Source organism: Phoca vitulina, unplaced genomic scaffold (genome assembly GCF_004348235.1).
Source record: "Phoca vitulina isolate PV1807 unplaced genomic scaffold, GSC_HSeal_1.0 scaffold48, whole genome shotgun sequence".
NCBI lineage: Eukaryota > Metazoa > Chordata > Mammalia > Carnivora > Phocidae > Phoca > Phoca vitulina.
Genome location: NW_022589751.1, coordinates 7,231,158 through 7,249,218, shown reverse-complemented (window position 1 = coordinate 7,249,218; position 18,061 = coordinate 7,231,158). Strand labels below are relative to the sequence as shown.

Sequence of the window (18,061 nt, the reverse complement as noted above, 5' to 3'; positions counted from 1 at the left end):
CTTCTTTCAGTCTTTGATTCATTGTTTTAGACATGATATTTACTGCTACAAATATATATTTACTATTCCCAGAGCAATAAAGACCTACAGCCTAAACAGATTTTCCCCATTTCTAGGAGTAAAACTTGTATTTTTCCTGAAAATAGTTTTCTTTTTCATTCATTTCTTGATCAGACTATAATTTGAAATGAGAATGAACAGAGAAGTTATAAAGTCGACCAGAAAAGTAGAGAAGCAGTAACATGTCACAAAGCATGTACTTTCAAGTAAAATCTTAGGTAATAAATCCATTTAGGGAGAGGTGGCAACATATAAAACATTTTAAATTTAATCAATTTGGGTATAGTTGTGATTATTCGAAAAGCTAAGAATTATTTGATGGCTGAATCATGAAAAATATCAATATATAGAAAAATTAGCAAATTATATTGAGTTAAAATATTTTATTTTCATTAATCACATATAATGTGTCACCTAATTTTTTTTCTGTAATTGTTGATTTTAATCAATATGTATACCTTTTCTTTTAAATAGAGAAGAAGAATTTGATGACTATTTTCAAGATTTATTTCTGTGAGATGGAAGAGAGAAGCCCACATTCCGTAATGTGAAAGTACACTTTGAAACTCTTCACAAAAATTTTATCTACAAGTTGCAGCTTGAGTCGTTTATCTTCAGAAATAAAAATCCAGCTACTCTCAAGATGTCAGCTGCTTTGGAAGTTTTTCAGTTCTGTTGGAGACATGCTTCCCCATCCCTTTATATCTTTTCAGTTGCCTGTCAACGACTGCCCCAGATCTGTAGCTGCTGGAGGATGAAGCTAATACACTGTACAGAGTCCATTGTGCCTGTATTTTGTAGGGGTTTTTGCTGTTGTTTTTACTCATTCATATTTATCTTCCCTTGCTTCAGTTAGTTTAAGTTATTAGAATTACTGGTGTCTCACAAAAATTATAAAATAGACTCATTATGTCTTTACCTTTCCTTTCCTCTGATACACTGGCACCCCTCTTTTTAAGCTCCTACTTTCCCATTACCACCTGTTGCTAGCTGCCTTTTTTTTTCCCTTTGCTTACCTTTCTCTTCCTTCTCACCTATCCTACTTAAGGGACTTTGTTATAATCAAATTTGACTTCCCAGTGTGTGAGAAGTTTATTACAAAGTAAATTAATACCATGGAGCGGTGGGGCACGGCAAATGAGGTCCCAGAAGTCTGAAACAGTAGATTAGGTTCACGAAAGTTGACTCTCCAACAGAGAGATTCTATAATAAGACAATTTAACTGAATAATAGTATGTGCTAGATCTTATCTTAGATACAGTCACACAAATATGGATATACTTATATGCCAGGATATATTATAAAATGTAACTTCTTACTTTGCTGATCATACCCCTCAGAGTCAGTGGATGTGCTTTAGGGGATCTAAGCACTCCTAGAATCTGTGTGTAAACTTCTGTAATCATGTGTATTTATGGGGGGAAAGGGTCCGTAGTTTTCATCAAATTTTCAAATGGATTTATTGATTTTTTTAACAAAAGGTTTTAACCCATGTTTGTAAAGAGCAAAGAGATGGCTAAGAAGATGCATGATTTAGTGAAGTGAGGCCTGTAGAAAGCAATCATAGCATTTCAATTATTTTAAGATATACTGTTTTAAAGGACATTTAAACATGGAATGATTGGCATTAAATTGCAGAATAAGTAGTTTAGTGTCTTATTTTTAAATGGTTAGTATCAGAGATATTCCTTTTATTAAATAGTTGTTATTCATTAATTCAAATATTTTTCAGGCTTCTATTATATGTGAGGCACTATGCTGGATGTTGCTACAAAGTAACTATCTAGGAAATAATTATACAGTCATTTCTAAACCATCAAAAAAACAGTAAATCAGTATTGGTTTGTTAACATTGAACATTGTTTTTAAATCCCCTTATTTTCTTAAAAAATTGTATTTTTTTAAAATCTCACAACTTATAGTGAATAAAAAGGAATCTTGGTTTCTAAGGAAAAAGTGCTGAAATGTCCAGCAGCAAACTGATATTAGTATATATGTAGCTAAAACATGTTTATGATAAAAATACATTCATAGTTTAGTGATCATCAGAAAATAAAATTCCTATAAAATTAAATGATAACTAAAAAGCTAGACTCCTTTAAAATAGATCCATGTATTTGGTATTAAAAGTATGGTTTATGGACATTAGGTTCATTAGTAAATTTAGGTCATTATATATAATCATAACACTTAATCCATTCATGCATAACTGAAGTCATATTTTTAAGGAGTCTTTGAAAAGGCCTCAAGATGACGAGTTTAAAGAATAATTCTCCAACAGACCTATCTCATATTTGGCTATAGTGCAGTCATTGGTGTTCAGTGGACCACCGTTTGGGATATGAAGTTAATGCTTTCTTCTACTTGCTGTTAAGCAAAGTTCCTATTTTTGCAGACCTTCAATAACAGCACATCTCTGCTCCTCAATTTGCTTTCTAGTAAATGAGGAGGGGAAGTTGTTTGAGCTGATAATTTGGGGTCCAAAATTACATAAAGCTAAAGGAAGAGTTTTTTTTTTTTTTAAGATTTTATTTATGTATTAGAATATGAGCAGGGGGAGGGACAGAGGGAGCAGCAGACCCCTCGCTGAGCAGGGCTGGGTGGGGGCTTTCTGGGATCATGACCTGAGCCGAAGGCAGATGCTTAACCGACTGAGCCACCCAGGAGCCCCAAAGGAAGAGTTTCTTAAGCAGTTTCTAAAATAATCCTAAAAGTGGAGTTTCAAAATTATTTTAAGTAATGGAAACAAGGTGTACATGTATCACTTACTCAAGGTAATGACTTAATAGACAACACTCATGTTCATGTATATATTGAATGAGTTTTTCCCCCCTAAAGATATTTTGTTAACTTACAGGCACTCCTCATTTATAGCTGTTTGTTATGACATTTATTCAAAATACTATTCGTTCATATTCACTGAGAACCTACCTTATACCAGGCGCTACTCTCTCTAGGTGCCAGGATAGAGTTAGGAACAAAATAGATGAAAATAGACAAAAATCTTTCCTTTCACACACCTACATTCTAATGTGAAAGTAGCAATCCTATGATTCTAAATCTTATAATTTTTCCTTGTAAACATAAAACAAATGGTGATTTTTTTTTTTCCCCTGGCTGCTTAAAATTGAACGATACCTTCTGTATAACAAAACATTTGAGGTTCATAGTTTGTCAATTTGATTCGTTAAAATTTAGATACCTTTTGATAAAATCTGTGGCAGAATCTAGGGCATAATTATTATTATTTGGTCTGTGATTGTAGATAAGGAAGAAATCCTAAATTTCTCTGATGTCCAAACGTCCACCATGTAGTAATAGTTGATTGTCCTTAGTTTCTCTTGACAAAACAATATTTAGAATGCATGGTAGATGGTTCTAGTAATCTTTTTTTTTTTAAATAACCTCTGTTGAAGTTCTTCTAAACTGCTTTTGATAGTAAAATTCTTGCATAATCAAATCACATGCTTCTTAATGCATAACATTTATTAGCTGATTTAATTTACATTAGGACTATCCAGGGAATGTCTTATAAACTGATTATTCTTTCAATGAAAAGAATAGAATATTAAAAAATATTCTGTTATACATAAAATAATTGCTTTCAGACTTGTGGAGAGGGATGGGCATAGGACAAAGACATAAACTGCCAAAAGCAGTGTGGTCTTCATCCTTCCATTATCAAGGATAAAAAGTAGAGGAAAGAGATGATGAGCATTTCAGATGGAATAACATTTGACATCCTATTACTTGTTTTGTGTATAGTACTTACAGATATAAGTTCTATACTGTATTTACTCTTAAGATGTGTAGATGAGAGATTTTTAGTTTAGGAAGGAATTTGAGGTATGAATTACGATTATTAATGTTATGGGCTGAATTATGTCACCCCCCCCCCCAAATTCATGTTGAAATTCAACCCCCCAGTACCTCAGAATGTGATTGTATTTGGAGATAGGGTATTTAAAGAGTTAATTAGGGTAAAATGAAATCATATGAATGGGCCCTAATCCAATATGATTGTGTCCTTATAAGAGGAAATTAGGACACAGACACACAAGAGGGAAGACTATGTGAGGGTAAGAGAGAAGATGGGCATCTACAAGCCAAGGGGAGAAGCCTCATAAGAAACCAACCCTGACAACACCGTGATCTTGGACTTCCAGCCTCCAGAACTGTAAGAAAATAAATTTCTGTGGTTTAAGCCACTCAGTCTGGTATTTTGTTATGGTAGCCCTAGCAAATGAATACTATTAATAAGAACCTTTAAAAAAAGAATTGGTGACTGGTTTCAGGATTACATATTTTTAATTTAAAACAAATTGGCTCCAAAAATGCACTTATTTTCATCTTATATTTTGTATTTTTGTTGAACTTTATTTTACTCTCAGGGTTTTCAGGCTAGCAATATATTTTCTTTTGGTGGTCATAAGCGTAGCGTATCTAAAGATCCTCTTACTCTGTTAGTTGATGGTGTGCTGAATGAAGTTTGCTGAAGCTCTTTTGTTTCTTCTGTTTTTCTTCAAAAGTAGAAACAATATTTGAAATTTCAGCCAGTCAGATTATAACATGAGACATGTTTTGGACTTTTTGTCATCACTGCCACCTCCTGAATCTTCTGTGGCTAGTAAAAAGGAGAAAAGCAGTAGTAGTGGGAATCCGTGGACACACAGTGTTTTTATTCTAATACTCTCATAATGTTAGTATCAACTTTATAGCTAGTTAATAGTTTTAACTTATAACAAGTACTAGGGTTTTGACCATTTTAAAACTTAATGTTCAGAGTTGATCCATTTAAAAAACAATCTTATAAATGATTAACCATTTAACAACATCTGTTTCTTAAACCACTGAACTGCACAATCTGGGAATCTGAGTTGTTGCTTTGTGCCAACAAGCACAAAGCTTGTTGCCTGAAGATACAAAATAATGTTTTTAGTTCACAGAGACTTCTCAGGGTAGCAGGAAGAAAGTTCACAAGTAATTTTTTATGCAAATAAACAGAAGATCTATATCCGATATACTGAATACTAAAAGAAAGTATCAGGAGCCACTTAAAGAACCTGATATCCTGTTCATCATAAAGTTGAGATAAAGATTAAATTTAATTGTACTAAGAAATACCTTTGCTTTCCACTTGCATTGTAAAATTGACCACTTTTGTTATCTTTTTTTTTTTAAGGTTATTTATTTGAGAGACAGAGCTTGAGCATGAGGGGGAGAGCAGAGTGAGACTTGTTATCTTTTTGAAGTGCAAATCAGGTTATTGCTTTCCCATCTAAATCCCTTTAATGACCTCCCCTTGCTCCTCTAGAGGACAAATCCTCAAGCAAGGCCTTTAAGGCAGTTCTATCCTGCCTAACTGCCTTACCAGCTTTATCTGGTATTTTGCCCTGCTTGTTCTCTAGACTCCAGCTACACCAGTTTCTACGTTCTTCAGTTGCACCAAGCTTATTTCCACTTCAAGGCCTTTGTGCATATTCTTTTTTTTTTATTATGTTATGTTAATCACCATACATCATTAGTTTTTGATGTAGTGTTCCATGATTCGTTATTTGCGTATAACACCCAGTGCTCCATTCAGTACATGCTCTCTTTAATACCCATCACCAGGCTAACCCATCCCCCCACCCCAATACTTTAAGTGGAAAACCCAAAAGACTCCACCCCAAAACTGCTAGAACTCATACAGGAATTCAGTAAAGTGGCAGGATATAAAAATCAATGCACAGAAATCAGTGGCATTACTATAGACCAACAAGAAGACAGAAGAAAGAGAAATTAAGGAGTCGATCCCATTTACATTTGTGCATATTCTTTTCCTTCCTTCTTCCCCAACCCCTCCCCCTTTCTTGGCTTAGCCAAAGCCTCCTGTGTTCAGAGTTTAGCATAAGCATCCTTCTTCAGGAAAGCCTTCCCCATGCTTCCTCTGATAGTTACAATCAATTGTTCATGATAGATAATTAATTGTTCATTTATTGGTTTAATGTCTAGCTCCCCGACCAGGGGGTAAGCTCTGTGAGGTAAGGACCCCAACTTTCCCCAGGCCCTGCCTAACCCAGGGCCTTGTACAGAATAGACACCCAATAAATACATTGGTGAATGGATTATCAAGAAGTCAAACTCCTACTTTTATTCTGTTGAAGGACATCCTTAACTTTTTAAGCAAAATACTTTCTCCCTCCATGAATTTTTTTAAATTCCAGTAAACACAATGGAATCACCTAAAAAGAATGTTGTATTTTTTTGTTTTTTGTTTTACAAAGCTCTTCCAGAAAGAGAAGATTTCTTGGTTAAACAATAAAAATTTCTTACAAAACCTTTTAAGTGCTGAATCTCAAGACAAAATAGGAAGTCATGACTTTAGCATTCTCAATTCAAGGTAACATTTGAGTCATCTGATAAACTCATAGTTGATCCTAAGCATCTTAACAGTGGCTTTCTGAAGATAATGTTAAACCAAACAGTGACTTCAGGAGTAGAAGTTTCATCAAGAAAAACCACTATATGGGGACATTTGAGACACAGTCAGTCTTGGAATACCTGTCAAGTCATCCCATTCAGTTGGCCAGCTTTGCTTTCCTGTAGGGCTTCCTTAAGTCTGGAAGGGAGGCTGGAGGTCTATAAAATCTTCTCATTATATAGAGAAGAATATTGAGCTCAGAGAGGTTAAGCAAATTGCCCAAAGAAACAGCTAATGCGTAATGTTAGAACTAAAACTGTTTTCTCACCTAACTCTGATGCCACTGATTCTATGGCTTTTGTATTTCTAAAATCTCAGTATTTTGTGGAGGTACTCAGGAGCCACATACTAGAGTGGATGAAGAAGCCTAACCCCAACCCCTACTTCAACTGGACCAGTCAATTCCTCCTGGAATTATTCCTAAGAACTTGTTGGGAGTGGGGGTGGATATCTGAAAAGCACTAATCAATTTATTATAATTACTTGAAAAGCAAGTTTCCTGTTTGCGTTTACTTATGGTTTCGTCATGTGAGATTAAGCTCAGCCTGACTCCTGGCTATTTTACAATGAGCAAAAACACACTCCATCTAACTAACCTTTTGTGGTCATATTTCCTTCTTCCTGCTTTTTCGCCTCCTTTTCAAGCACCTTCATCTTTGCATCATACTCATCAGCTAGGGATTTCCATTCCACTCTGTTGTTCTGAAGACCATTCAGCATTGGTGTGATTTCTTTATGAAACCGTGAGAACTCCTAGAGAGAATTTTAGGTCAGAAGCTATTTAAATCATATAGTTGATTTTCAGTACTTTTCATATGCAGAGAAGGAGCTATAAGGAGTTGTCACAGTGCTCAGTGCTCAGAGCTCCTTGGATGAGCTTAACTCAGTGCCGTGGAAACAGGAAAGACAGTTGCTGTTTTCTGAGTACGTCTCATCTGTTCAGTGTGCTCATGTCTGAATTCTAGTTTTTCTTCCACCCCTGAATGAAATTAGGGTAATTCCTCAAGCTACTTTGGAGAAACAAGTATACCCCTAATGGCTTTCCATGTGGGTGACTTCTGAATTTGGTAACACTTTGAAAGAAAAAGCCTCATCCCCAGATGATTATATATTTCACTCAATTTGTTTACTTACCTTATATACAAAAGTACAGACAAAATCAATAAATCCAACTTGAAGTTTGGGTAGTTCATCTTTTTTGTTTCTGTCCATCATAGGCTAGAAAGAGAAATAAATTCTTTAAGGATAGTTTTCTAAGACTCAGGGAACAAAAGAAACTGATTTGTATCAATAATTTGTAATAAATAGTGCATTTTTATGTCCAGGTCTTTACAATAGGCTGTTGCTGCAGCACGGTCCTCTCCAGATCTCCTTGTTCCCAAAATTCATTTGCAACCAGAAGTGCCACCTGCAAATAAGAATAAGACTTGGTTCATGAAACTGACTCATTCATAGAGAATTTGCATTTTATTAGTGTGAGTGACATTTAAGGATAACATTTATATTAATGCTTGAGGCACTGTCACATCACATGCTCTTTGGTTTTAGAAAGATGGCGCCTGGGTGGTTCAGTCAGTTAAGCGTCCGGTTCTGTTTCGGCTCAGGTCATGATCTCAGGGTCGTGGGTTTGAGCCCCGTGTTGGGCTGCATGCTCAGTGGGAAGTCTGCTTGAGATTCTTTTTCTCCCTCTCCTTCTGCCCCTCCCCTGCTCACGTGTGCTCTCTCTCTCAAATAAATAAATCTTAAAAAAATAAAAATGAAAAATATAGATTATATTGAAACGGGAAGGGGAAATTTCTCTTGCCACTTCAGCATTCTAGGCCCATTCTGGGAGTACCTACCTCCTATTTGCTATTGCCACCACCTCTCAACAATAAAAAGGGGAGATGGGAGGATGTTTAATTCTGTTACATTTTGCTTCAAGCTCTGAAACTTCCCACACATCCTCCTCTTGTCCTGCTTATCTGTTAGCTTCTAGCATATCTGCATGTACACACATGCACACAGATTAGAACACAGCTTTACTTGATTACAGGGTAAGGATATTTGAGGGTAAATTTATATAGCTTTTAAAAACCCAATATCAAGTTTAATGAATACCCACTAGCTGCCTTATATTGGCATGAACCAGGCTTGCCAGGAGGAATCAGATGTGACCTTTTTCTTTAAGATGCTTCCAGTCTCGTAGAGAGAGTCATGTAAACCATGTGGATAAGGGCTATAACAGTAGTAGTATGAAGTGCTGGGGATTGAGGAGAAGGAAGTAAAGATGAGTTTCATAAAGGAGCTTGCATTTATGTTGCATCAAGGATGAATAGTAGTTTTTCAGATAAAGAGGAGGGGAAGACTATCTGCAGAGATAAAACTGCACATCCAGAGCTTAGCGTGAGAGATGGTGAATGGGAGAGAGTGCCAGGAAATAATCTGGTGAGTGTGAGTTAAGGACAAGGACAGGTAGTGACAGGCCCTATAAGCTTTGCTAGGAAGTTTGATTCTCTAGAATGGTGATTCTTATTCCTGGAGCCCTAGTGCACCAAAGAGCACTAGCAGCCCCAGCCAAGAGAGATTTCAGGTAGAGTAACGTTGCTTTTTTCTTTTATATAAGTGGTCTTTGTACAACTTTATTGGGGGTGGAGTGGGGAGGACAGACTTTACTTCTTTTTTAAAAGAAAGCTTGGAAACCTCTGGGTGTGGGGAGTTTAGAAGGAGAGGAGTGGCTGAGCAGAGCTCTATCTATAAATAATCCCAGCAGCAGCTCAGAGGAGGGCTGGGTAGCTAAGGATGAAGAAGGATCCCTTAGGAGGGTCCCGCCACCATCGTGCTGATGAAAGAGGAAGTCCGACCTGAGGCAGTAGCCAGCGTGACAGACAGGAATAGGGAGGTGAACTTCATGCAAGGCCCCAGGTTTCTGGCCTGGGTGATTGTGCAGATAAAGAATCAAGGAGGAAGAACAGGCATGTCAGGGTGGAAGGAGCACACGTGTTTGGTTTGGAATTTAATGGTTCTAATTATTCTATCTTTATTCATACAACCCACAATTACAGTTGAACCCAGTGAATTCTGGCCTTTCTTCCATGTAGGGTTTCTCCTAGAAGTCACTGAGGGAAAAAGAGAAGCTTCTTTCATCCCGTTAGTAAGAAATCAAATAGTAAACTAGTGACTCCTGACTCTCACTCCCTGAGGTTGGCAAAGAACTGGGGAAGGCACCCTTAAACATGAACTTACTATAGACAGTGCCTTTTAATTATTGATAACACAGTGAAGAAGAGGTTGTAGGAGCAAAACCACCCTTGATAGAGGAGAGCACTAATGATTCATCTTTGTCTTGTGCCAATTTATCTCCTCTGTTAAAAACTCAGACATTCCCTGAATAATTGTATATAAACTTTTTGCAGTCTGTTCAATGATAAGGAATTCTTTGCAGAAAGCATTTTCTTTCTAAGGTCCCTTCTCTTTGCCTTGTTCTGGGGCCTAACCAAATGACTTATTGTCTTATTGACACTTGTGAGCTCTTGAAAGCTAGTTATCTTTCTTCATTAGCAGAAATCCAACAGGGAACATTTTTTGTCTTAACGTCTCAAGTTTCATTTTTCTTTTTAAATTATAAACCGATTGTTTGTTCCAGGGTAATGAAAGATAATTGCTTACAAAATATATAGTCACATAATTGCTAGCTATAACAAAATTCCAAGATTGCCAGAATCTTCACGTTCGCTCTTACATGGATCTAGGTAGCACCTGTGCAAGTGACGGAAAAGGAAACATAACTGTACTCGCCTGACTTTGTACCTCCCAGGGTTTGGTTATAGCTGACAAGTCACATGCAGTCATCATCATTGCCCTTGGGAGAAAACAACAATTGTTAAAACAAAGATATGCAAAATAAGGGTTTTTGTTTTGTTTTGTTTTGTTTTTTGCCAAAAGAGGAATAAAATTCTGACTACTTACATGACAATCTCCTTTTTGGTTGGATCAATGGTTACATATTTGATGGCCTCTTCTTCAGTTTCCATTTTTTCACAGGCATCAACAATTTTTTGAAACATGCTTCTCTTCCTAAAAAAGATATAGCTTTGCAACAATTTTAGCATGTAAGACCAGAGATAAAAAGTATCTTTAATATATGCTTTTCAGATTTCATGTTCCCACTTTGCATCAGATGTCCACATAGTGGATCTAAAGGGTCACGGGAGAAGAGAACAGGGAATGGCTGTTAACCTTGGCACAGAAAAGGTTTAAGACAGAAAAACCACAAGCCACAAAAGGAAAAAAAGAATTAGTAAGTTTGAATACATTAAAACTAAAAGTAACATGTGACAAATTAATGTGACAAAACAACATAAACATAAAGGCCACAGTCTGTGATGAGATAAATGATGATAAAAAATGCATAAAACCAACAAAGAATTAGAACCTAAAATACATGAAAAGATGCTCAATGTCACTGGTTAAAAAATACAAATTTGAACATCAATAAGATACCATCTCTACTCAAATTGACAAGATAAATAAGTGAATAGATGTAAGTGTGCCCACATCAAAGGTAGTCCAGATACGGGATAACAGAAACTCTTGCACACTGCTGGTGGGAATTTAAATTGGGAAAACTACTCAGGAGTGCAGTTTTGCAATGTAGTATTAAGACTGAAGATTTGCAAACCCTATAGCAATCCCATTTCTAGGCATGTACATTAGAGAAACTCACATGTGTACAAGGATATGCAATACAGCATTGTCAACAATAATGAAAAGTTAGAAGTGATCTAAATATCCATGTGTAGAAGAACAGCTGAATTCATTGTGGCATCTTCATAAAGTTGAATATACAGTTAAAACTAATGAACTGGATCTTCATTTACCACCAAAGTAAATCTTTAAAACATAATGTTACATGAAAAAGCAAGTTGTAGAAAAGTATGTACAGTAGGATACCATTTATGGACAATTTTCAAACAATATAAAAACATGGATGGAAAGGATGAGTACACATCAACATCAGAATGATGGTATCTGTGAGGGAGAAGGAGGGGCTTTTTGTGGAATGAGATGGGATGCCTCGATTGCATTACTTTTTTTTTCCATAAAAAAAAAAAGATCTCAGATGGGTGTGGCAAAATCTTAGCATTTGTTGAATCTGGGTTATGGATGTTTGGATATCAATTATGTTATTCTAAGTATCTGTCTTCATCTTCGGACTATAGAATAACTAAATTTTTAATTAAGAAGGACCAGAGAGGCACAATTTGATACTACCCATCTAAGTCATTAAAGAGTTGGACATTATAGCTAGTTCACCTTGTTCTAATCTGTTTTCACCAACAACTTTATAGTTCACTGACAAGAAAATGGGCAGAAGCTTGGAGTCTCTGGTCTCCTTGGTTATTATTATTGTAAATAGGCTAGTGCTCTGCTGTATGTAACTCAGAATTATGTGAGTTTGGTTAATGTGCATCAGTATCACCAAGATTTTTTAGCTCCCAGGTTCCAGAAGAATCAAATGTCTGATCCTGCAACTCTAAATATCAGACCCTGGACCATGATGAATCCACCAGGACCAAGATCACCTCCTAAGGCTGTGTGGCATCACTCTTTGGGCAATGCACCAACCTTGCTGTACATCCTTCAGTTCAAACTTCTTCAGACAACAAACTAATTGACATTAGGAGGTTAGTTTTTTAAAATATGTTTTCAGATGTCTAGTAAATTATCAGGTACCTTGAGGGTATTCTACTGATGATCCAAAAGGAAAGTGAATAAATGTGTGTGTGAAGAAATGCCTTTTAACTTGAATGCAGTGGGTCATTTATGTAAGGCAGAAACACATAGAGCGTAAGGGAGTTCTGTACTTACTTGAAATATAAAGCCAGGTCAGTTGCTATTATTGCAACTTCAAACAAATGAATAACTGTTTCAAACTGGCGTTTATTTAGGTTCTGGAAGATATTTAAACTCTGTAAGATAAAAATTCACATAAATGGGACTATTTAAAAAAAATCACAATAAAGTGCAAACATTAATTTGCCTTTGATTCAACAAATAAACCAAACTATGCCTAACAAAATAAAGATAATTAGCATGGAAGAAAGCTTTTAGCTTTCTCTCTTGGGTTAAGTTACCCCTCTACTTTGAGTAAGGTAATTTAAACTATAAAAATAGATATTCTTAGCAAATATTCTTATAATCAGTGTATAAGTTTGGGGAGTAAATAAAAGTGTTTTCTCCAGGATCATTTATAAATATAACAATAAATTTTAATTTTGCTTGTATTAATGGAGGAGCTTTAATAAAGAATATCTGGTACATCCCATTGTTAGATATGCTGAATTATCCACCAGATAATTTTAGAGTAATCATAGAAGTTGTTGGAAAACTTTCAGAAACTACAAGTTACACTAGTACTCATGTATATATCGGAAAAAAATAATGAAATCCTCTCAAGTTTTTCTTAAAATGTTTTCTTGCAATTATATTTTACAAAAACTTAACTAGACCTTTCTTCAAAGAGTTTCCCACTAATAATCTCCTCATATGTGGATCAGCTTTATAGTGTCCTAGAAAATGAGAGTAAATTTGGGAGTGGTTTTTAAAAGCTCTCATATTCTAATATGTATCATTTTGATGAGTACATTATTTTATTTTATTTATTTTTAAGATTTTATTTATTTGTCAGAGAGAGAGACAGGGAGAGAGAGATGGGGGGGAGAGAGAGAGAGCACACACAAGCAGGGGGAGTGGCAGGCAGAGGGAGAAGCGGGCTCCCCTGCTGAGCAGGGAGCCCAATGCGGGGCTCGATCCCAGGACCCTGGGATCATGACCTGAGCTGAAGGCAGACACTTAACTAACTGAGCCACCCAGGGGTCCCTTGATGATTACATCATTTTAAACAACAAACTACACCTAGTTAATAGTACTGTAACAATATGTATCATTTTGCAAAAGGTCTCATATTCCAAATAAATCATTTTAGGCATACAGGCCAAAGGACAGATGTATAGTTGTTTTGCCAAATGAAGTTGACGGTTATAAAGTACATATATAGACCTGAATCACATTCTTATCTTTTTTTCTCATTTTCTTTTTAAAGATTTTATTTATTTATTTGACAGAGAGAGAGAGAGAGAGAGCACAAGCAGGGGGAGGGGGGGCGGGCAGCAGGCAGAGGGAGAGAGAGAAGCAGGCTCCCCACTGAGCAGGGAGCCCGAAGACCTGGGCCTTGATCCCAGGACTCTGGGATCATGACCTGAGCCAAAGGCAGATGCTTAACCGACTGAGCCACCCAGGTGCCCCTTCTCACTCATTTTCACTTTCATCTAAAAACATGGACAAATCTTCTAATTGAAAAAACCCTGTCTTAATTCTATATACTTTTTATTTTCTCTTTTCTTTCATATCTAAGGATCTTAAAAGAAGAGCTTCTAAGTAGTTTCTTTATAACCTATGGATATAGATTCACATAAAAGATCCTGCTTCTGTTTTATATTAGTGGCTAGAAAGCCCTTGACCAAATTTGGGGACCATGTCTTATACCTTTCGCTGTATACATTTTGGGACTTTACTATAATTCATCTTCATTTTATTTTTCCAGTAGTCCTATTTCTTTTTCTTTAACCCCCTCCCACCCTTGTTTTTATATTTTTGGAAGCTCCAATAAAATTTTTGGGAACAAATTGAGTTAATAAACATATATACACACATGCTTTTTTTTTTTTTTTTTTTAGTAAGCTAAGGCAGAGCCAAGTGATTAGAGCAGGAAAAAATTAATACAAGATGATCAACACCAAGACATCCAGATGACGTTACTAAAATATGAAGAATTGGGGCGCCCGGGTGGCTCAGTCGTTAAGCATCTGCCTTCGGCTCAGGTCATGATCCCAGCGCCCTGTGATCGAGCCCCGCATCGGGCTTCCTGCTCGGTGGGAAGCCTGCTTCTCCCTCTCCCACTCCCCCTGCTTGTGCTCCCGTTCCCGCTATGTCTGTCTCTGTCAAATCAATAAATAAAATCTTTAAAAAATAAATAAAATATGAAGAATTAAGTATCAGATGAACATCTATGCAGAAAAAGCAAGTCACATGTAAGACAAAAAGATTAGCCATATACAGCTCTTCAGGGCAATACTTCAATGCCAAAAGACAGTGAAGCAATGTCCTCCAATTTCTGAGAAAAAGCGTGACGCAAGACCTTTATGTCCCGCCAAACTGATCTTCAAAAACAAATGTAACAAACAGGTATTCTTAAGCATGTACTTAGTTTAGCCTCTCTTGGAAAAACTACCATTTAACAAAAACCTAGCCAATCAACATGTGAGTCAAAATAAAATACAGAGGAATGGAGAAGCCAGAGTAAAAGGATTGATTGTAAGTATTGGGCCCATTTAAAAGTAGAATTAAGAATAAACAATTGTGTTGGAGCTAGAGAGTATTATGCTAAGTGAAATAAGTCAGAGAAAGACAAATACCATATGATTTCACTCATATGTGAAATTTAAGAAACAAAACAAATGATCATGGAAAAGAAGAGAGAGAGAGAGGCAAACCAAGAAACAGACTTAACTACAGAGAGCAAACCAATGGTTACTGGAGGGGAAAGGGTGGGGGCACGGGGGAAATAGGGGATGGGGATTAAGGAGTGCGCTTGTCCTGATGAGCACCTGTGTTGTATGTAAGTGTGTGGAAATTATCGAGCAACATGTGAATTTTATAAATACTGATAATGGTAAAAAAATGCTAATGATAATAAACACCTTACAAAACAGAGACGAAGATGTGGGAAGAAGCAGAAGTATTTTCATTGCTTCATGTTTTATAGTGAGTTAATAGATAGTATAAAGTTAATACATATAGTCTAAAAATATCAAAATTCTAAATGCTGAGCTATAGTTTTTCACAATTTCTCAGTCATTTGTTCATTGTAGAGGGCTCTTTAAGAGCTAGTATCTCTTGTTTAAAGACACAGTGTCTAAAGCTCTGCAATTCCTTCCATTTCCAAAATGTTTCTTCTATTAAATTCAAATAGAATTACATAAAGATAAATGGAAAACTAATCAGCAATGAAAAGGAATGAATCACTGATATATACAACGCAGACACATCTCAGAATTATTGCTTTGTATGAAAGAAGCCAGCACAAAAGAGTACTTGTATAATTGCATTTACATAAAATCTACAAAAATCTAAACTAATTTATAGTGACTGAAAGCATTTCAACAGTTGTCTAGGGCTGGAAGCAGAGAGGTACGCACTGCAAAGGGGCATGAGGAATGGTTTGGGGTGATAGAAATGTTCTATATCTTGATTGTGGTGGTGGTTTCTTAGGTGTATAAAATTATATAAACTCAAAATTATACACATTGAAGGGGTGCAGTTTATTGTACACATATTATACTTTAATAAGGTGATTTTAAAAACATAACTGACTTTAAAAAAAAAAAAGCTTGGATAGTATGATCCCATTTTTCTAAAATTATTTCCATCCTGCCTGTATACTCACAGGTGGCCACAATGAAGTTCATCAGGTGGTACTGAAATAGCAATTTTTTGAGTGATAGTATTTGAAATAATTTTTTTATATTTGTTTTTTAGTTTTTCCCTGTCGTTGAGTTTTTGTATTTGCAAGTGTAATTTTTACAACCACTATGGAGTCATTGATTTTAAGAACATGTATGTATGTAATATTCCATTTGTTTTCCCAAGGACTGTGCTGAAAACCTAAGGTGGGGACAGGTGCCCCAGAGCATGAGAGGAGGCCCGTTTCCCAGCTGACTCCAGCGGGGCCCAGGCGTGCTCAGCTGCTCTCGCTCGCCCACAGAAAGAGTCTATGTTTGTTCTCCTCTCCTATTAAAATGGCAGTGAACATATCAATTCTGAACAGTACACCAAAATAGGTAGGAATGACTCCAATACATCCTGAGTAGGGCTTTCAGGTGAGGTGAGGCTGGGGAAAGCACAGGCTGTTCCAGCCTTCAGTGTGGTACCTGCAATACCCATCAGAAGACACTGCCAGCGTGTTCATGGCTCGATGGGACCATACACAGGATATTTCATTGCTTCTTCACTCCTTTGTATAGGATGAAGTTGGTATGGAAAAGCATAAATAGAATTATCATAAACTCTGTAAGGAAGTGTTTTGAATAATAACAGTTCTGTTAAGCTGAGCAATTCATTTTGTTGTTTCTACAATACATGATGGCATTAAAGTTTATACTCTTACAAATTTGACTAGCAAGTTTTTCACCTGTTGACTCAGGTGAAAGAGTGGACTTCTGTCTGGTTTGGAATACAGGTGGTTCTTAATCCTCAGAACTGTGAATCCCACTCTACTAGGACGTAAGGACATTTTAATTCAAAGCCTCATAATATGCAAAACAAAATGGCTGAGTAATGACCACTAAATGTCAAAATTGTTATATAAATCATGAGGATGCCCTTATTTAAATGCTTTTAATGCAAATATTTTCTTTTTTTTTTTTTCCTTTTTTTTAATGATTTTATTTATTTTTTGACAGAGAGAGACACAGCGAGAGAGGGAACACAAGCGGGGGAGTGGGAGAGGGAGAAGCAGGCCTCCCGCTGAGCAGGGAGCCCGATGTGGGGCTCGATCCCAGGACCCTGGGATCATGACCTGAGCCGAAGGCAGACGCTTAACGACTGAGCCACCCAGGCGCCCCGCAAATATTTTCTTTATACAAAAAAGTAAATGAAACAACAATACTGTCTCCCAAAAGTGTAAAAAGAACATCTGATGGCTAAAAATTTCATTTTTCTTAGCGTTCCATTTGCCTGCTCATAAAAAGCTCTGTGATTGCATTGCCTAGCGACTCTATTTACAGGCCTTGTAAGTTTGCAATTAGCAGGTTGGATAGCATTGTAGACAGGTCCTTGTCAAGGTGGTATGGATTACTGAGATGTAGTATGACTTTTTAGAAAGAATAATAAGCCTTTATATAGCCATCAAAACCAGTTTCAGACTCCAGAGTAAATAACATTTAAAAAGATGGAAAACAACAAGTCTATTATAAACCTTTAAATTCCAGAAAACCGTATGAGATACGAGGACCCCCACCCCACCCCCCCCCTCCCTCCCCCCCCCCCCCCTGTTAAGCATTTAAACACTTGGTTGAAGTTGTTTTGTTTTTTTTTTTAAGATTTTATTTATTTATTTGACAGAGAGAGAGAGAGCAGAAGCAGGGGGAGCTGTAGTCAGAGGAAGAAGCAGACTCCCCACTGAGCAGGGAGCCCAATGTGGGCTCGAGCCCAGGACCCTGAGATCATGACCTGAGCCAAAGGCAGACGCTTAACCGACTGAGCCACCCAGGGTCCCCTTGGCTGAAGTTCTTAAAATATATTTTGCTTTAGTAGGAACATGTAAAATTAAATAATAATTTATATTCGACACTACCTGCTTGTGGTGTCACATAATCAGTGACACCACTGATTATAAAAAGTAGAGAAAATTCTTACTCAAAAATATAAGATTGTCCCAACAAAGACTCATAACAAATTAGTAACAGCAATTTATTCTTGTCTTCCTGAATTACTTTC

The 18,061-nt window shown here is 36.6% G+C and overlaps 2 protein-coding genes across 6 annotated transcripts in view; one reads left to right on the top strand and one right to left on the bottom strand.

Moving 5' to 3' along the window:
* The window catches only part of LOC116649616 (protein FRA10AC1), a 78,340-nt gene extending 75,712 nt beyond the window's left edge, over positions 1-2,628 (top strand). For all 5 annotated transcript variants that reach the window (XM_032432610.1, XM_032432612.1, XM_032432611.1 and 2 more), the window contains one exon: positions 535-2,628. In XM_032432610.1, the coding sequence (XP_032288501.1) occupies positions 535-577 (43 nt within the window). In that variant the 3' untranslated portion in view covers positions 578-2,628. The remainder of the gene's footprint in view (positions 1-534) is intronic.
* A 1,719-nt stretch (positions 2,629-4,347) lies between these two features.
* PDE6C (phosphodiesterase 6C) overlaps positions 4,348-18,061 on the bottom strand; it is a 47,251-nt gene continuing 33,537 nt past the window's right edge. The window contains exons 15-21 of the mRNA XM_032432335.1: positions 12,374-12,474; positions 10,472-10,579; positions 10,301-10,364; positions 7,857-7,931; positions 7,658-7,741; positions 7,120-7,276; positions 4,348-4,684 (exon numbers count right to left, since the gene is read on the bottom strand). Of these exons, the coding sequence (XP_032288226.1) occupies positions 4,623-4,684; positions 7,120-7,276; positions 7,658-7,741; positions 7,857-7,931; positions 10,301-10,364; positions 10,472-10,579; positions 12,374-12,474 (651 nt within the window). The 3' untranslated portion in view covers positions 4,348-4,622. The remainder of the gene's footprint in view (positions 4,685-7,119; positions 7,277-7,657; positions 7,742-7,856; positions 7,932-10,300; positions 10,365-10,471; positions 10,580-12,373; positions 12,475-18,061) is intronic.